The sequence below is a fragment of the Eptatretus burgeri genome, chromosome 4 (genome assembly GCF_056783735.1).
Source record: "Eptatretus burgeri isolate ZD-2024b chromosome 4, Ebu_testis_v1, whole genome shotgun sequence".
NCBI classification, from domain to species: domain Eukaryota; kingdom Metazoa; phylum Chordata; class Myxini; order Myxiniformes; family Myxinidae; genus Eptatretus; species Eptatretus burgeri.
In genome coordinates, this window is record NC_140964.1 from 123906200 (window position 1) to 123927639 (window position 21440).

The 21440-nt window shown below is 43.1% G+C and overlaps 1 protein-coding gene across 6 annotated transcripts in view; it reads right to left on the reverse strand.

Annotated features, from left to right (window-relative positions):
• Nucleotides 1–21440, reverse strand: part of AGRN (agrin) — a 155669-nt gene that overhangs the window by 99020 nt on the left and 35209 nt on the right. For all 6 annotated transcript variants that reach the window (XR_015056767.1, XM_085876127.1, XM_085876125.1 and 3 more), the window contains exons 3-9: nucleotides 11832–11876; nucleotides 10923–11141; nucleotides 8773–9003; nucleotides 8208–8432; nucleotides 6238–6444; nucleotides 5047–5271; nucleotides 4535–4729 (exon numbers count right to left, since the gene is read on the reverse strand). Coding sequence is in view for 5 of the 6 variants with exons in the window: in XM_085876127.1 (XP_085732253.1) it covers nucleotides 4535–4729; nucleotides 5047–5271; nucleotides 6238–6444; nucleotides 8208–8432; nucleotides 8773–9003; nucleotides 10923–11141; nucleotides 11832–11876 (1347 nt within the window). In the remaining variant the exon portion in view is untranslated. The remainder of the gene's footprint in view (nucleotides 1–4534; nucleotides 4730–5046; nucleotides 5272–6237; nucleotides 6445–8207; nucleotides 8433–8772; nucleotides 9004–10922; nucleotides 11142–11831; nucleotides 11877–21440) is intronic.

Here is a 21440-nt window from a genome sequence, read left to right on the forward strand (position 1 = left end):
GTGAATCACCAATGTGTGTGTGTGCCATCCTTCCAATGGACGTTAAAGTAGGCATCCCGTCGAACAACATCAGTTGGTGGACGTTAAAGATCCTCATTGTGTTCGTCACGAAGAGTAGGAGAGTTATCGGTGGCACTGTGGCCAAATTCCTGCCAGAACTACTGCGATATGGGCATATACTGACCGATAGAAAATGGATTTCAGACATTATTTTGTTTCCATCTTCACTGTTATTAGATGTAGAATCATTTTGATGAGATGCCATGAATCGTAATTAACGATCCCCGCACGTCTGCCCTCCCTTCCCACACACCTCCTCACTCACCCTCCCTCATCAATCATCCTCCCTCCTCTCTCTTTCCACCTCCACCTTCTCACTCTCCCCCCACTTAGTATTCCCATCAGTGAAGTGATGGGTGGCATTTGCTAATGTGTGTATATATATATATATATATATATATATATATATATATATATATATATATATATATATATATATATATATATATATATTATATACACACACATACACAACATGGCCAAAAGTATGTGGACACCCCTTGTAATTAGTGGATTCGGTTATTTCAGCCACACCCATTGCTGACAGGTGGACAAAATCAAGCACACAGCCATGCAATCTCCATAGATAAACATTGGCAGTAGAATGGGCCACACTGAAGAGCGAAGTGACTTTCAACATGGCACGTCCTTTCCTTTCCAACACGTCAGTTCATCAAATTTCTGCCCTGCTAGAGCTGCCCCGATCAACTGTAAGCGCTGTTATTGTGAAGTGGAAACGCCTCGGAGCAACAACAGCTCAGCCACGAACTTCAACCCCATTGACCACCAAGCTCACAGAATAGGACCGCCGAGTGGTGAAGCGTGTAGTGCAGAAAAATCGTCTGTCGTCGGTTGCAATACTCACGCCCAAGTTTCAAACTGACTCTGGAAGCAACGTTAACACAAACATTGTTCGTAGAAAACTTCATGAAATGTGTTTCCATGGCCGAGGAGCCACACACAGACCTACAATCACCATGCGCAGTGCCAAGCTTCAGCTGGAGTGTTGTAAAGCTCTCACTGCCATTGGGCTCTGGAGCAGTGGAAACGCATTCTCTGGAGTGATGAATCACGCTTCACCATCTGGCAGTCCGATGGACGAATCTGGGTTTGGTGGATGCCAGGAAAACGCCACCTGCCCGAATGTATAGTGTCAACTGTAAAGTTTGGTGGAGGAGGAATAATGGTCTGGGGCTGTTTTCCATGGTTCAGGCTGGACTCCTTAGTTACAGTGAAGGAAAATCTTCATACTACAGCATACAATGACATTCTAGATGATTCTGTGCTTCCAACTTTGTGACAACAGTTTGAGGAAGGCCCTTTCATATTTCAGCATAACAATGCCCCTGTGCACAAAGCCAGGTCCACACAGAAATGGTCTGTCGAGATCGATGTGGAAGAACTTGACTGGCCCGCACAGAGCCCTGACTTCAACCCCATCGAACACCTTTGGGATGAATTGGAACACCAACTGCGAGCCAGACCGAATCGCCCAAAATCAGTGCCCGACCTCACTCATACTCTTGTGGCTGAATGGAAGCAAATCCCCGCAGCAATGTTCCAACATCTCGTGGAAAGCCTTCCCAGCAGAGTGGAGGCTGTTATAGCAGCAAAGTGGATACCGACTCCATATTAATGCCCAAGATAATGTTATGAGATGTTGGACAAGCAGGTGTCCACATACTCTTCGCCATGTTGTGTATAATATATATGTATATATTTGATACCACGTGGTACATGCTTGGGAGTCTCATTGGTATGCATTGCTGTCTACGCTTTCGCTGATGATTCGCCAATAGGTGATGAAACCAGTCCGGCAGCTGAGGGGAGTGGGAAGCAATGGGATTTGAGTGTGTGTACTTTGTGTGAATGTCTTTATAGTTGTTGAGCAACTCTGGGAAGGGTTTGAAACAACATAGCACTTACCTTGTGTAAGTCTTATTGGGTTGCTTTCCACAGGATCTTCAGCTGGAGGAGTGTGGGAGGGGTCAAGATCTATCTATAATTCCAGCAATGTGTGTGTGTGCGTGTCTGCGACCGCCGTTTCTCGACAACCGCTGGCCCGATCTGACTAAAACTTGCCAGGAATATTGCGGAGGACCCGCGGATGTGCCTTTTCAAGGTTTGATATTAATCGAACGAGCGGTTCCCAAGTTACAGCCATTTTATTGTTTTTTTCAGTGTTGGAAAGGTGTATATATCGCAGCTGAAGTGTCGTTCCACCTTATCATGCCATTTTTTCCCAAAGATATCTCAGAATAATGATAACAGCATATTAATAATAATAATAATAGCACAATAATTGGCAGTAATAAAAAGAATAACATGCTACAATGGCCAATGTCTGTCAACCAATCACGACCTATATATTGTCTGTCAACCAATAATGACCAATAACGTCTGTCAACCAATGACAGGACACGGTGCTATGACGTCACGAATGCCGTCACAATTAATTTTATTTATTTATTTATTTATTTTTGCATGATTGACGTCACAATTCTTCTTCTTCTTCGTTTGATATGACGTCACAATCGACAATGGGGACCTGAGTATGTGCCTTTTCAAGGTTTGATATCGTTCTTCATCCGTTTCAGCTGTTTCCCAAGTGTTTCCCAAGGTTTGAAAGCTGTTTTTCCCAAGGTTTGAATAAATTGTTCAAATTAATTAATCCCAAGGTTTGAATTTTCCCAAGGGAAACAGCAGTTTCCCAAGGGTTTGAAAGCTGTTTTTTCCCAAGGTTTGAATTAATTGTTCAAATTAATTAATCCCAAGGTTTGAATTTTCCCAAGGGAAACAGCTGTTTCCCAAGGGTTTGAAAGCTGTTTTTTTTCCCAAGGTTTGAATTAATTGTTCAAATTATTAATTAATCCCAAGGTTTGAATTTTCCCAGGGGAAACAGCTGTTTCCCAAGAGTTTGAAAGCTGTTTTTTTCCCAAGGTTTGAATTAATTGTTGTGCTTCGAAGACATTTGTGAATACATTTGCAGAGAGAGGGACGAGAGAGGAGGGGGAGAGAGGAGGGGGAGAGAGGAGGGGAAAGAGAGGAGGGCGAGAGAGGGGGAGAGGGGCAAGAGAGGGGGCGAGAGAGGGGAGTGAGAGAGAGGGGGCGTCACAATTCAAGAGAGGGGGAGAGAGGAGGGGGCGAGAGAGGAGGGGGCGAGAGAGGAGGGGGCGAGAGAGGAGGGGAGGGACTAGGAGGGAGAGAGGGGGGGCGAGAGAGAGGGGGGGTCACAATTCTTCTTCTTCTTCGTTTGATATGACGTCACAATTGACGCTGGGGACCTGAGTATGTTTCCCAGGTGTTTCCCAAGTTATGGCCATTTATGATACGGTTGGTCCGATCGAATTGAAAAAATGCCGCAATCCAGTTGTCGTTTACGAGAGCGAAGGAACGAAGCTGCACATACTGGCACGCACCTACGGGCCCACACTAGTTTTATATAATCCCAGCCACCTGGGTTGACTTGATTAGGTGAGAGCTGATTGGCTATTCCCTCCGTTCACAGGTGAGAGATGTGGATGGGTCTTTCTTTGTATATATGTATATATATATATATATATATATATATATATATATATATATATATATATATATATATATATATATATATATATATATATATATATATACATATATATATATACATATATATATATACATATATATATATACATATATATATACATATATATATATATATATATATATACATATATATATATATATATATACATATATATATACATATATTATATATAAAAAAATATTATATAAATTATATAAAATATACACACGCACACACACACTCAAAATTGTAAAAAAAAGAAAAAGAAGCAATGTTCAGTGTGTGGAGAAACAATTTGTTACATCAACTAGTTCACGAGCATCAAGTTTAAAAAATGGTTAATTGTGTTGAAAAGGGGGTTGCACATTCTCGTATCCACCTTTGTTGCACCTCACACACATTTTTGAATTTCCAATAGCACTTCAAAATCATCTAAACATTGCTTTAAGGGAAAGAGAGCCGCTGCCATATTGTCATTCTTCACTGCCTTATGGGTAATAGTTGACTGATAACGTGCATTCATTTCTTCACATACTAATGCCTGCTGTTAGGTATTAGCAACACTCAACATCACCCCTTTTGCAACTATTTAATTAAGTTTGTGAAATATTAAATTCTGTTCACATTACATTGAGACACCCTATATCGACTCAATGAGCCACATGTCACTGGATCCCTTCACCGGGACTTAACGGAGAATTATATTTCACTGCACTCCATTGCTCGTGTGTAAGTTGTGATGCTGCACCACAAAGTATGCGTCTGTGGTTAAGTTCGCTGCAGTGGCTATGGAGAGACAGAGACAGAGACAGAGACAGAGACAGAGACAGAGACAGAGACAGAGACAGAGAGAGAGAGAGAGAGAGAGAGAGAGAGAGACATGGACACAATGCCATTCTCACTGACCACATTTCCCAGATGACAATACGGAGAGGTTTTTCTGCTCGAGACAGGCCAGAATGTGTAGTGCACACTCGCTTTTATAAGTGAGGCCATCCGTTCCGCATGTGGGAACTTTTGTCTCCACACATTGGTCAGGGCACATACAGAGGCCAGTCACTTCACTGCACACCGCACCAAACTTGCAGTCACCACAGAGGTCTGCAAAGCAGGAAACATTGATTAGAAATTGTGGCTGCGGTCATGTGTTGCACTCTATGCTCCCAGGTTCCAGGTATAACACCAACCCACAGGAAAAGGACAATATTTTAAAAGTGGACACTTGTTTTAAAGTGTCTACGTAAACAAGTCATGTTATTGTAAGCCTCATGGTAAAAAAATTAATAAATTAATAAAAACACATGCTGATAATGTACTGTAATTCCATGATGATTATGTGCCGTAAACCTAAAATAAACTACAATTTGAAAAACACATTCCATCAAATGCATTTTCAGACAGGAACAAACCACACTTACCACATTCCCCCCTGTGAGCCACACGGATATCCATACGCATAACACAAGCGGCCGCCCGAAGGTGGCACAGACTACCATATGTGCGACCGTTGGTGCCACATACAGCCTCAAAGGGGACTGTTGAGCATACGTGCAGACACTCACAGGTAGCGGCACCATTTTGCACGGTGCACATGGCTCCTAAACCACAGCTCACTCCCCGGCAAGGACCAGGAACAGACAAATCTGTTGCATTTTGGGTCAGGCCAAGAAAGGTAGAGGTGGCAGGAGAAGACTGACTTGTCAAAACACTGGATAAAACAGGTCAAACTCTTAAAGACCGCATGCAAAAAGTAACAACTAATGAACAGTTGAATTTAATGCAGGCAATTAGTCAGTTTTGTAATGAAGTCAACCATGTTTAATTTGATCAAACATATTTTCCTCTTGAACAGCTATCTTCAAATATAATTTGGTGTCACCACCAGTGACAAATTTATCAATACGTATAGTGGGAAGACGGGATTCAAACCAATAACCTAACTATTCGACCGGTGGTTGTCCATAAACCACCATTTCCGAAATAGCAGCTTCTAATCTTATCCAAGTAAAACTATATAATGAGAAGCTATTAGCTGAGAAGGAACAGGGGGTGTGGGGGGGGGGCAAAAAATGAAAGATTTACCTGTGCTGGTGAAATTCCTCAAGGCACACGTTCAGGCACATCGACAACAAAAACAACTCTTTGGTTAGTGGTAAACGACATGGGATGAAGGACATGCGAGAGTGCATTCTTAGCACCAGATGGTGCAAGAGCAAGTGGACATGCTGATGAGCATTGCGGAAGCAACATGAAGGCAACATTAATGGAGACCTTTGATAGTGTCTAATCAGTGTGCTCTGTGAAAGGTCCATTGGGGATACGAGGGATGATGTGGTGGATAAAAAGCCTTCAATGTGAAATCGAGTAAAAGGTGTGTTGTATTTTGACTCCATTGTATTTATTATAAGTAGGGATATAGGGGAGTGATTGAGAGGGAAAGAGAGAGGGAGTGGAGAGAGCGACAGACAGACAGACAGAGACAGAGACACAATAACAACCATCATTATTTTAAAATGCATGAGAATTCAGGACTTTTGCTCCAATCACCTCTACCTCGAAAACCATCCACAGCTCTTTGCAATGTACCTAACTATTCAGCACTCACGCACCACATGGCCCTTTGGAGGCCACAGAGATGACCCTTCGCTGTAGGCACTCTGCACGCCTCCGCGCACACCCATTGTTGTAGGTGATTCGGTCGGTTCCACAAACAGGAGTGTATATTCCGTCGCACACCAGACGCTCGCACGAGCATCTTGGGACTCCGTTACGTACCATGCACTCGGAGTTGAAAGCACAATCGCTGCGGCATTCATCTGAGGGCATGCAAGAGAGACAGAATGATACAAAGATTGCAGTTACTAACATCACAACAACACATCCCACGAACTATTCATTTTATACCTGGCATGCAAATTCATTCAGAATTTTCAAAACACATTGTCCTTAGCCTGTCTGCCAGGGAGTGGGAAATGGGGTTTTGCAATAGCTTCTGTGTATTAGGAGAACAGGCAGATGTCACAATTAATAATTGGGTGAAAATATCAAAGGGAAAACAGACAGTCAGCCGCCGCTGCGGAGCACGAGACAGCCGGGTTTGTAAAAGCTTTCGTGTTTCTTTATTAACCATTTGAGCTTTTGTCATCAAATTTTCCAAAAAATTTCTATTATGAGAACATGGAGAACACTAATTAGTATATTTTACATTTTTTCGCATTGTTTTTGTCAAGTTTAGTTCTAGTACGAAGCGGATGCAGACGGGCTTTGCATTTTGAGATGCTTTCTGATTCAACATATGTATTCATCCATCTGTGAGGGCTGAAATGGCCAAGAAACACAATTTGTTTGTTTTTGAAACAAGAGGTAACATTTCTTTTTTTTAATCTCAAAATGTTTGTGACCATCCTGCCATTGTAAGAGCAAGTTTTAGATTGTCTTTACAAATGTACTTGGGGTGTTCAAAAAGTTTTATCCCGGAGAACCTCAGAGTCGTCCAAGACGCATCAAAAATGTGTAATGAGGTGAACATATAAATGTATATATAGAGTACAAAAATATTTATTTGTTTGTTTATTGAAAAAGGATTAGCAGGATAACCTGGAGGTATGTGCAGTCACCTTTAAGCTGTCTCGCTTGGGTTTGAATCCTGATGTCGCTACAAACTGTCACGCTGTTGTTTTGGGCGAGACAAACAGGGCGAGAATCAATACTGTATGTCCGCCTTCCCTTGGAGAGACGTTAGGCTGGAGGATACGTTGTTGATTGACCGAAAAGAAATTTTTCGTTAAGAGCAAGCAAGGTATTGTCAGCTTACAAAAAATTGGCATTTGGCAAGTTTGTTGATTATGCAAATTCCCTCTGATGTGAGTTGAGGGAGATCTTTATCCTGAAGTGGAGTGAAAGCACGTTGTTGATGATATCACACAACTAGAAGGGCACTTGGGAGAGCGCATATCTCCCTCCATCACGTCATGCCTGATCCAAGAGAGCATATCAGACCCATTACGTTTTTGAAATATCATACTGTACAGGACTTTTTCGTTTTTGACCCGATCTCTCAATGGTGAAGAATCACTTTAAAAATTAAATAATTATCGTATCCAGATCCGGATTCGGATCTTCACCAAAATTGAATCAATTCTTCCTTGTCAGACAACCATCCTGCCCACAAAATTTCATCCAGATCCGTCTACAACTTTTTGAGATATCTTGCATACAAGCAAACAGACAAACAAATGAAAAATCACTCAGAGTGACAACTTGGTGAAAGGGAACGGCACTCCCTGGAGAACATACCTCCACCAGGCTGAATATTTTACATTTTGTTTGCCACCGATAGGTCGGATCTGATTCCGGACCGAAACCAAAACTTGAATTGGCTTGTTCTTGGCTCCGAACCAACTCTTACATCTCGTTTTGTCGCAAGTCATCCGCAACTTTTAGAGATAACATGCTATACATAGTTTTTGGCCCCATCTCTCAATACTCTGTGTTATCAAACTTTAACTGAAAATGTGTGCGAGGTGCATTTTGCACAGATAAATGTGGTACACTCAAACAGAATACAGCCGTTGCCTACCTTGGAAAGTACATGCCCCTGCGTGCAACCGAGCAATGGGCACTCCACGTGCCTCCGCCGTCCGCACCAATGCACACTCTGATGCGTACGTATGACCGTCATCTCCACACACTGGGCCACTGGCAGGTGGGCAAGAGTCAGGAAGAGGCGTGAGCTGTGGGGTCCGGAGCAGCGGATCAACCCGGCACGAATGACTGACGTCTGAACGCCAAGGTGCACAGGGATCTGAGCGAAAGGGAAAATAATATGCTGTTGTCTGTTTGTTCAGTGAGTCTTTGAGGGACATAGGGTCATCTTGCATATATAAACAGATGGAACAGTCACATTGATACTTTATTAAATCTCTCAAGAATTTATTTATTTTTGTCATTGGATAAGTTAGGCCACAAACCATTGACAAGTTATTCTGAAAGCAACACTACAGCTCATGCAGTGTATCCTTTTACTAACAGTAACATATTGAAGACATCCATTCAGTTGGGTTAACAATAATCCACTCAGTTGCAGATAATTCTGAGCAGTTCAACAGAGACTCAAAAGGAAGACCTGAAAACTGGACGCTCACCACAAGGACCATCAAATTTCTTGTGGACGTTTACGTGCTGGGAACAGGAGTAGAGGTTCAGCTCACACTCGCTTCCGTAGTCTCGGCCATCGCTGCCGCACACCGGTGGGTTCCCAGGTGGAGAGCGCGTGCAGGATCGGGGACACACACACTTAGCGGATAGGCGGTCAGAGGAGGATATGCACATGCTTCCAAAACTGCAAGTTATGTTTTTGCAGGGGTCACGGAAACCTGCAGCAAAAAGACAGTGTTGTGTTGTGCAGTTAGATTTCACCAGCCTTGGTCTTTTCCATCACAAACACTTAGCTCATAGTGATTCAGAATGACCTTCTGTACCAAGGGAAAGGTACAACATTCAAACACGATGAGTCGACTCGCATGACGGGCAGACCAGGTGTGGAATACAGATTATCCCACCCTGAGGGTCATTTATGAGCTGGCTGGATTTTTACGAACAATCCTTTCATTACATGGCAATTCTCTTGAGATCTGTTTGACTCATTGAAGAAAGTTTAGTCTTTTGCAATTATGGATATTATTTCCTTTCTGACGATGGGAAAAGGACTAACTGATCTGTGATCAAGATGATCTGCCTTGGCCCATTGTTGTGAATTTTGATGACGTTTTGTACCCCCAATACCAATGGCATCTGGCTATTTGAGAAGGGCCTGCAGAAGAACAAAGAGGAGCTTCAAAGTCAGATGCACTCGTTTTGAGAATGGAAGTCAGCATTGCAGACGGAGTGTGTATTGGTGTTTCATTCTTACCCTACGGGTAATGACGGACGTGTTTTTTTATTTGGACAAGATTGGGGCTAATGAAAGAGTGACGTGACAGAGAATAAAGAGCAACAAACTGCAGAGAGAGGAGAGAGAGGAGAGAGAGGAGAGAGAGGAGAGAGAGGAGAGAGAGGAGAGAGAGGAGAGAGAGAGGAGAGAGAGGAGAGAGAGGAGAGAGAGGAGAGAGAGGAGAGAGAGGAGAGAGAGGAGAGAGAGGAGAGAGAGGAGAGAGAGGAGAGAGAGGAGAGAGAGGAGAGAGAGGAGAGAGGAGAGAGAGGAGAGAGAGGGAGAGAGAGGAGAGAGAGGAGAGAGAGAGGAGAGAGAGGAGAGAGAGGAGAGAGAGGAGAGAGAGGAGAGAGAGGAGAGAGAGGAGAGAGAGGAGAGAGAGGAGAGAGAGGAGAGAGAGGAGAGAGAGGAGAGAGAGGAGAGAGAGGAGAGAGAGGAGAGAGAGGAGAGAGAGAGAGAGAGGAGAGAGAGGAGAGAGAGGAGAGAGAGGAGAGAGAGAGAGAGAGGAGAGAGAGGAGAGAGAGGAGAGAGAGGAGAGAGGAGAGAGAGGGAGAGAGAGGAGAGAGAGGAGAGAGAGGAGAGAGAGGAGAGAGAGGAGAGAGAGGAGAGAGAGGAGAGAGAGGAGAGAGAGGAGAGAGAGAGAGAGAGAGGAGAGAGAGGAGAGAGAGGAGAGAGAGAGAGAGAGAGAGAGAGAGAGGAGAGAGAGGAGAGAGAGGAGAGAGAGAGAGAGAGAGAGGAGAGAGAGGAGAGAGGAGAGAGGAGAGAGAGGAGAGAGAGGAGAGAGAGGAGAGAGAGGAGAGAGAGGAGAGAGAGGAGAGAGAGGAGAGAGAGGAGAGAGAGGAGAGAGAGGGAGAGAGAGGAGAGAGAGGAGAGAGAGGAGAGAGAGGAGAGAGAGAGAGAAAGAGAAAGAGAAAGAGAAAGAGAAAGAGAAAGAGAAAGAGAAAGAGAAAGAGAAAGAGAAAGAGAGAGAGAGAGAGAGAGAGAGAGAGAGAGAGAGAGAGAGAGAGAGAGAGAGAGAGAGAGAGAAGATTTTTTTGTAGGGGATGGGAGATGTGGGATGGTTTGTCAGGAATATTAATATTTTTCAGGAAAGAAGTTCACATGATGGATTTAAAAAGGATGTAAGGTATGGTTGGGAGAGAAAAGGGAAGGAAGGGGGAGCAGGCATTGAGGGTGGAAGGTTTTGGGAACTCAAAGTGTGTTTTCAGCAATGATAGTGATCAGAAACTCTGTCATCTTTATATTGGCTTCTTTCTTCCACCAAAAATGAGAAAATAGAGATAAAGAAGTCAATGAGATGGCAGTGAAATGAGAACCACAAAAGAAAACCTCAAAGTGGATGTAATAGATGTAGAGGTAGCTCACCGCAGGCAGTGTAGGCCAGAACAAGTATCCGGCGCTGGAAGTGACACTGTGCCCGTTCTAGTTCACATGAACTCGAATAAGTAACACGGTCAGAGCCACAAACGGGTGCCACTTTCGGGGGACACGCTGGCTTCTTGCACACACATCGTCCACGCTGCGCCCAGTTTAGGGGGTTGCTCTCACAGACGGCACCAAATCCACAAAGGACGTGACGACAGCCTGTGGTATCGACAGACATACATATTGCTGATCTAATCGTCGCAAAATTCCCTTTAAACTTTAACTTCAACGACCTCCTTTCCCACTCTTGATTCATTCTCATTCCCAACATTTTCTCCCGTGATTTTCTTCCTTCCCCTTTTTATCCTAAAGCATCCTCTCTTTTATATAGGTCATTTATAAGTGTTGCCTTTTAGAATGCTCATCATCAGGGTCAAACATGCAATATTGATAATGTTATTATATTTATTTAGGCCATGCTCCAAGCTCAATGGCAGTCGTTTGATCATTACACCACTTTCAGAGGAGATTGACATTCCAGCTACAATCAGTTGTTCTTCCCCATTACGTTAGCAATACTGCAGCAAGGATTTCTTTTTAATGGAATTCTCAGCTCAGGCACAACAATAAAAACCCATTAATTTGTTTGAATTGAAGAAAGGCAGGAAATGTCTGGTTGGGGCCAAATAAGCTTCTGAGGTCAAAAATGAACTCAAAATAATTATAGTTCAGAGATCAAAGTAATTGCCGTTGAGAAGGGAAATCGAGGGCTAAAAGTCACGTGAAGAAAGATTGTCCCTGTCCAAGTTATCTTCACTCATTCCTTAATTAAACTGTAATTAGTACATGCCAGTCACAACAGGCCTGTGGTCCAAATGTTGCAAACTCGTTGAATGGGACTCTTCTCACCGTTTAAACTAGTAGGGACAGGATGTGCCGGCAACAATGGACGATCTGTAGAAAACAAAGGAAGAAGACACTAAAATTTACAATAGCATTCACTTTATCATGAGATCACATCATTTAAACACATTCAAGTATTGCTTCTGCAATATTTGAACATAAAGTTAAACATCGCCCGCAGTGGAGGAAATGTTCAAGAAAATATAAAATTGCTTCCAAATTGCAAGTGATCATTCGTGAGAATAATACAATTATAATGTGAATACCCTTCCTTTTTCAAAATTCAGATTCAAAGCGTGCTTGCTGTGACTCTGTGAGCACAAACTCCATGTGTCGCATGCCGGGGCAGATCGGTGGACATTTGTTGTATGCCAGGGCATTGTTCGCTTCGCCGCAAGAATGCCACGGAGCAGGTTAAAATACCACGGGTACAAAAGGCCACTGTATCCAGACGAGGAGAGCGGGAGAGTTGTACGAAAGGGACGGGTGTGAAGAAATCGCAGGTGCAACGGTAGCCGAAGGCCCGCATCCTATTCCATTAGAGGGATGACTTGGCATCGACATGAACATGCGGTGGGCAGTCAATTCATTACACTTTCCCTGGACGTCCCTCCCATTCATCTCGTGCTCAATCTGCTCAATGGATGGGAGTGCCGATTGGAAAACCTTTTCGCTATTTTAGCTTGCTGAGTGATTAGTAAAATTGAGTTTGGAGGTAAAAATGTTTCACAGACCAAACGCTTTCTCTGCCATGCTCTCGAATCAATACATTATTCAACCCGTTATCTGCTGCAGTTGATGGGCAAGTGATCCATTGAGAGCCCGCAGGAATGGCTGGTACACACAATGGGAATATTTACATTTTAGTGGGGCAACTTAGCGTAACAATTGTGCATTTTGTGAGGAAAGCACCAAATTTGGCACACTGGTAGCCTATCATATTATGAACAGATTTGGATATTGGGCCATCTCAAAATTTTTGATGCCAGTGGAAAATAGCTGACACAGCCATCAGCGGCTGAATTTGAGATGGCCTAATATCCAAATCTGTTCATAATATGATAGGCTACTAGTGTGCCAAATTTGGTGCTTTCCTCACAAAATGCAAAATTGTTATGCTATATTTAGCTAAGTTGCCCCACTATTTCAACTTGCAGATTTTGAATGCAGATAGTCAGGGTTGTGTTGGATTTTCCAAGTGCATTAGATTGCCAGGCAGTTGAACTTTGTTGCTATTTGAGAACAAGTACTTATGAAACCGACGATGTTGTTGGTGCCCGATTCCTCTCTTCCTCATGCCGAAAGGCTGTTGTGGGTCTTGTGTAATCACCTCCACCACTGAAGGTGGATGGAGGTTATGTTTTCACCCCTGTCTGCTTGTTTGTGAACAGAATATCTAAATTTGGACGAATTTGTGGACGGATTTGTGGACGGATTTGGACGAAATTTGATGGACAGGTTGGGTATGTGACACGTCCGAAATTAGTAGATTTTGGTGACACAATTCAGATCCTGATTTGGATCCGAGAATTTTGAAAGTGATTCTTCACCATTGAGAGAGAGGGTGAAACCGATATATAGCAGGATATCTCAAAAAGTCATGGATGGATTCGAACGAAACTTGTGGATGAGTTGGTTCGTTGACAAGAACAAGCAGTTTAAATTTAAGTTCAGGTCCTAATCCAGATCAGGCCTGTCAGCGGGATATAAAATGTAAACTAATCAGCTTGTCGGAGGTGTGCGCTCTACCGGGTGCCATTCTCGTTAGTTACGTTACAAACTCTGATCTGATCTCTCGTTGGAGATGCATGAAGCGTCCTGAGACCACCAGGGAAATTGCAGATCATGAAAGATCTCAATGGAGTGAAGGGGAACAACCATAATCTCAATCGACAGAAAAAAGCAAAAACAAATTATGGGATAATTTCCCAATGGTGTACTTTTGTGAAAGTTACTGTGAGATTTTTAGTGTCCATTTGTAGAAATAAGGGCTAATTAAATTTCCCCATCTGACAAACATTCAAACAGCAGTTTTGGTCAGACCTAATTCAGCCATAGTCAGGTGAAAGGTAAATACTCTGCACATGAAGGATGTTATATTTATTGGAAGTCATTGCTCAATGACTGATTAAGGGTGCCTGGACAACAAGCTATTGCATATATGATGCCGTGCCGTGCCGTGCTTTGCTCAAACTACAAAAAAAATGCAGCCTCGAAGGCCTCCATGATTTAACAAGGCACAAATTATGTGTGGTTTTAACATCAGCATGTTTCTTTCACGACACTCAATCGATGGGGAATCAGCTTAGGGGGTTCATTATGATTAAGAGGCAGAAATAAAAATGCAATACAAATTGGGTTTGAAGAAACAACAGAGTACGTGCAAACAAACGTTTGAAAATTTTAAACAACCACATTGTTCAGTCATTAATCTGAACAGGATCTTATATGAAAGAGATCAATCACAATTAAATGATTGTATAGTGCTTTTCATTATGTCTAATGTGTGTGTGTGTATGTATATATATACATATATATATATATATATATATATATATATATATATATATATATATATATATATATATATATGACCGGTACACATATTGTTGTGGGGATGCAAAAGGTGTTAAAAGGGGTAATGTAGTATAGTTATTTCATGATTAAATGTTTAGCATAAGGCGTACAGTATTTGTGTTCATAAAATATTTATATCACAGCACACAAAAGGCCTTTAGGTACAAGGTGTTTTCAGCACAACAGTTAACTTCACCACAGATTTGGGGGGGGGGGGGGTGGCACATGGAAAAACTCGTTATCCACATAGGTTTTTGCAAAAGCAGTTCGTTGAGTTTGAAAAGCCGTTATATGCCGTACTGGGCCCGGTGTATGCCCCGGTTTTAATAGGTGTACCATATCCCTATGTTGTAAGAGGCGACCAGCGTTGCGTCAGGAAGGGCATCCGGTGGAAAAAAAAACCTGTGCCAAATCACTATGCGGATCATAACGGATGATCCGCTGTGGCGACCCCCTAACGGGAGCAGCCGGAAGAAGAAGAGGAGGGGTGGGGGTGATAATTATTGTATTGAATTGTTATAGTGCAGTACTGTACATTTATAATGAAATACTGTCTGTAAATACATGCTTCTCTTCTCTAATCTCCCCTGCCCCATTTATAAAATCTGTTGAATTCCTGAATTAGTGTTGGGTTCGTCATTGGACTATTAACCCCCCCCCCCCCCAGCATGGTTAAAAAAGCATGACTCTGGGAAATTGGCACCATAACCTCACAGGAGGCTTCCTAAAACCACCGCTGGATCGTTTCAGCCACCGCGCAGGCCCATCCTCTGAGACGGACGATCCAGCTTGAGCAACAGATTCTCGTTCGAGCTAACTGTAAACTGAAAAATGAACTGAAGATCCATTCAGCTTTCCCGGCGGATGGCATGTGGTCTCTTTCGATGATCCGTCACTAAATTGGTGATCGTGTGGGTGGCGAACTTGACCTCGATTTCACCCTGTGGTCACAACCGTAACAGTGGTTCATCAAGATTGGGATCGAGACATTGGTCTGAATTCGGTGACCGTAACAACACACACACACACACACACACACACACACACACACACACACACACACACACACACACACACACACACACACACACACACACACACCAAAAAAAATGGCAGAAAATGACGAAAGGGACACAGACCCCTCGTATGCTGAGGCCTAAGTCTGTGCGGCAGCCACACTGAGCAGTCGGAATGTGTGCTGAAAAGGATAATGACTGCACCTTCTCCAGGGAGGAAGGGGACCCCTGCCTCATGATAGAACAGCGTTCCACACCAAAAGCTAAAAGCTAAAAGCTATAAAGGTGCCACCTGTTCGACAACCAACAACTACTAACCTCCAGACAAATCGGAGGAGATGAAATGAACAGAGCTGGAGTTTAGAGGAGAAGGAAATCATCCTCCAATGCAAAGCGTATTCTGCGCATAAAGCATGGGAGACTAATGGCGAAGGACAAAGATTCATGAACTAGTTGACAATTTTGTTCATGACTGATGATCCATTTCCAAAAAGGTGGAGATTTTGAGTTCTGGGAGAACTTCTTCCCACCGCCTGAAACCCGCAAATGGAGATGACAACCAACACACACATTGGTCCATAAAGTCCTTATGCAACTTTTTACTTTTATAACTTTTGATGTCCACAAGGTAGAAACAAACTATAAATGATGCAGGAAAGCATAATTCATCACGTATTTACTCAATGCAGTTCTAAGTTTTAGGCTTCACCAGAATCACCAACTTTCGTACTAAATCGTTCAATCCGATTTTCCAACTTGTTACAAACATTTTCCAGTTGCTGCTGAGTAATTTCATGAATTGCATTTGTAATCTCACCCTAAGTTCAAACAAAAATGTGTTTTTGATGAGTAAACACAGTTTTACATAGCCCCATAAAATATATTCCAATGGGAACATGTCGTGGCACAATGCATGGCACCATACATGTAATAGGCGAACGAGGAAGTCAAGCAATCAAGACACGTCTACCGATCCACTTATCTGCCAAGATATCATTCAAGAACCGTCGCACATTGAAAGTATAGTGGCAGGGAGCCTCATCTTGCTGGTACAAGGTGATATGATATGTGAAAGAATGAATTGTCGTAGCTTAGGAACAAAGAAATTCTACAACGTTTACCATTGACTGTTGCTGCTTCCTGAAAAAGAAAACTTGTTGAATTATGTTTTCATATTCCATTTACAGTTTGTTTCTACATGATGACATAAAACGTTATAAAAGATCAAAGTTGTGCAATGACTTCATGGATACCCTTTACATCCAGTGCCTTCAGAAAGTATTCACACCCCTTGACTTTTGTCACATTTTATTGTGTTACAGCCTGAATTTAAAATGGATGAAATTTAATTTTTTTTGTTACCCATCGACATAAAATACCCCATAATGACAAAGTGAAAACATGTTTATCGATATTTTTTTTTACAAATTAATGAAAATTGAAAAGCTGAAATGTCTTTCATCAAAAAGTATTCAACCCCTTTGTGATGTCACTCCAAATTGAGCTCAGGTGCATCGAATTTCCTTTGGTAATCCCTGAGATATCTCGACAACTTGATTGGAGTCCACCTGTGGCCAAGCCAATCGATTGGACATGATTCAGAAAGAAACACACCTTTCTATAGAAGGTCCCACAGTTGACAGTGCATGTCAGAGCAGAACTTATACCACGAAGACCAAGGAACTGTCCGTAGAACTCTGAAATAGAATTGTGAGGAGGCATCGATCTGGGGAAGGGTATAAAACTATTGCTCGTGCAGTGAAAGTTCATAAGAACACAGTGAGCTCCATCATTAGGAAATGGAAAGAATATGGAACTACCCAGCCTCTTTCTACAGCTGGCCATCCGACCAAACTGAGCAACCAGACAAAAAGGACCTTAGTCAGATCGGTGACCAAGAACCCAATGACTACTCTGACAGAACTACAGAGTTCCTTGGCTGAATTTGGAGAACCTGCAGGAAGAACAAGTCTCTGCAGCTCTTCACAAATCTTGGCTTTCAGGGAGAATGGCCAGATGGAAGACACTCCTGAGAAAAAGGCACATGACAGCACACCTGCGGTTTGCAAAAAGGTACGTGAAAGACTCTGAGAGCATGAGGGAAAATATTCTGTGGTCGGATGAGATGAAAATTGAGTTCTAAGTTTATTTATATATATATATATATATATATATATATATATATATATATATATATATATATATATATATATATATATATACATACACACATACAGAACCCTCAGGTACACTGCTGTTGATAGGGAAGGAGGGAGATGTTGAACCATCAACAATTATGGAGATAGATCGGTCAGAGAGAAAGCTCGATGTGAGAGAGCAGGGTGAAGGAGGAAAGCCGAAAGAGAGAAGCTTGGATATCAGACCCCGATACCAAACTCTCTCAAAGCCTTTTGAGATATCAAGGCCTACAGCAAAGGATTCGCCATAGTCTCTCAGAGAAGAGGCCCAGACATTTGTAATGTAAGAAAGGATATTACCTGTCAATCTTGCCTTATGAAAGCCGTATTGGTGGTCAGATGGAAGACTGTGAGATTCAAGATGCTTGAGAAAATGGGAATTGAGAAGGTATTCAAAGACTTTGGAAACAGTTGAAGTCAGAGCAATAGGATGGTAGTTGGAAGGGTTTGAATGATCCCCCTTCTTTAAAATAGGCTGTATTAAGGCATGCTTCCAGGTGAGAGGAAAAGTTTGGGTTTTTAAACAAAAATGAAACAAACGAGCAAGCACATGTGCAAGTTCTGAAGCACATTCCTTTAAGACAAGGGGAGGAATGCCATCTTGCCCATCGGCCTTGTTTATGTTCAGATAGAGGAGTATTCTTTTGACTGCATGAAAAGACATTATAGGGAGGGACATAGGATTGGTGAGGGGAGCATCAGAGGGAGATGGAAGGTTGGAGTCATCCAGTGTGGAGCGAGAGGAAGAAAGACAACCAAAACGAGTTGCTTTATCCATCAGAGACAGCCAGAGTATAATCGAAACCGGAAAAGTGGTTGGACAGACAGCGATAGTGTTATTGGAATGGAAAAATATGTATGCACGTATATATATATATATATATATATATATATATATATATATATATATATATATATATATATATATATATGTGTATATATTGTTGCAGGCCGGGGACCGGTGGCGAGAACGACCGCGAGGTGGGGGAAGTGACGTTGTCTCCCACCAGACTCCCCGAATTGTAGGCCGTCGCTCACGGATAACTCCGTGAGGCGGCGGGTCGCCTAACCGACAGTGGACGCCAATACCTTCACCGCGTAGCGTAGGGTCTTTTTGTCTCGAACCAATTTACCGAATTCACCACACAGTGTCGTCTACCGGGGAACCACACCCTCGGCACGTCTTGCTCGAACCGGGTCACTCTACCAACTGCGGTAGAGTTCCAACTACCGACTACCAACTCCGGTTCGGGTGCGGTCGAGCGGAACTGCCAAAGCCTTGTCAGCGAGGATGAGCAGATTAACGGGAACAAAGACCCGGCTAAAACTCAGATCCGAACCATGCTGGACCAATGAAAGAAAGAACGGAAACGAACTGGGAACATTTCTACAATAATTTATTTATAATAAATGAGGAAATTTATGTGGCACAGAAACAGGTTTATTGGGGTTGTTATGCAGGAGAAAGAAAGAAGATGTAGTGCGACAATTTACAGCAACTTACAAAAGAAGACACAGAGCAGACTTATGCATGAATATACAGGCAAAATTTACAATGATCGAAAACACATACAGTTTCTACTTATTAGACTGGCGCCACACACTCAGACAAAATAAACCCATTTGAAGGCAAAGGACTTTGCAGCCAGGGAGGGAGGCGGGCTGAGGTCGCAGTTCTTTCGAGTACCTGAGTCTCGGGGAAAGGAATGCTCCATGGTGCGGCACCTGCCAACAGTCGTGCAGTCAGGTCCACAGCCGCCCGTGTGGAGTTTGGGTCCATGGAGGAGCTCGAGTGGGCCGGGGCCAGTAGTCGGGCCATCGGGGCGAGATGTGAGCAGGGACAAACAGCGGGAACCCATTCGTTTACAACCAACTCCAACCTCCAAGCACTCATTAATGAATTCTCCGACCTCCAAGCACAGAACGAGCGACCTCCCAAAGAACTGAATGAATGACCACCAAAGAACTCAAGACTGAGGATGGTGTCGTGGTTTATAGACCTTCCTCAGCGGGGAGGAGCCTTGGTGAAGCCGATGCCACTGTCCACCCTGATTGGACAGGGCCTCCATGGGTCCGCACTTTCTGGGCGGGGCCTCGGCCAGGCACCGGCGAGTCCCGTCCACTCCACGCGTGTGGACTCGTCAAGAAAGAGTTGGAGCGTTTGGAGAAACCGAATCGGAACTGCGACAGCGAAGATTCTGTCTTGGAAAAACGAGCCTCCAGAGACAACAGGTGGATCGTGGTACGGTGTTGCCAGTGAACCGAAGGCTGCAAGCGCTCGGATACCGTGGATCACAATGGAGGATGGGAGAAAAAGATTTATTACCCTAACTAAAAAAACATCGCAACGCACCCCTTCAATTTCCCACTACACACAAGGAGGGGTTCTGTCTGCACATATACTTAACGGCATAACTGACACATGGATAGTTTGATAGCTGGGAGGCTCCATTGCACCCTTTCAAACTCGCATATGGAGACAACAACCAATGACACAAGTGGATACTTTGAGACCCGGTAAGTCTCTGTTCCATCTCCTGAAACCCTCCCATGTGTGGAGATAGCAAACAATGACACACACACACACACACACACACACACACACACACACACACACACACACACAATATTATGTTACATATGCAGCCTGTGACTGTTGTTGTCATCATTGCTGGGAGGGCAGCTGTGCTGCAGATACAGAGTCCCCATGTTTACACTAAACTGGTATTCATTTTGTTGACATTTGAAGAATGACAGGCTGAATCAAACCACCTGATTATATTTAACAGCATGTCTGGGGCTCAAACTCAAGACCCTAAGAACTTGAGCCAGTCACCTGAACCGTGAAGCCAACACCAGGCTTTCGTCACAAATATTACCTCAACAGATGTGTTCTTCAAAATAACAACTGCAATAACAATAATAAACAAGAGCTCAAGTGAGCACAATATACGCCCGAACAAGAAGGTATTCACAGAATTGTGCTACAACATGGAAAACAGCATCCTGGTTGCCATGGCAACCACTTTAGAAGACGAACGTATGTCGCGACACACCGTCTCCGCAGTCTGTACCTATGTACCAAATATGAAACGTGAAAGTTGAAAACTTTGGGAGTGAGAGTGCGGACAGGAATGGATGGACGGACGGACAGACAGACAGGCAGACAGAGATAGACGGACGGACGGACGGACGACCGGTATCACATAATACACCCCGATATATATATATATATATATATATATATATATATATATATATATATATATATATATATATATATATATATATATATATATATATATATGTCGGGCGTATAAAAATGGTGCAAATTGCTCATCCCTTGATTTGAATTGCAGACTATTCAGCCTTGGATAATCAGGCGAAAACTAAAATTACCTTCAAAAGCCTTCATTAATTAAACAATTTGCTCATCCCTTTATTCATCGCGATGTGTAAATACATGCTTGGTGATTACTCATCCATCACGATTGATCCCACAAATAATAAAAAAACTCACCTGGTGTACAGACATGAAGCAAAATCACACGCACTGCCTATGTGCACACATAATAAACCATGATCATTTAACTGGGATTATTCCAATTGCACTGGGCCATGGCCTGCCACCCGAGGTTTAAGGCCTGAGGCCTGCGCTGCTTCACAAAATGGCGGCACAAGATTTTGATTGTGGGCGGAGTCGGGCGAGCTGTCCGACCAATGGGCGAAGGAAGTCATGATGTCACTTCCTCCGTGACAGAGAAATAAACACACAAGGCTTTCCGATGCAGCGCACACGAAGATAACCACTCACTCACTGATGT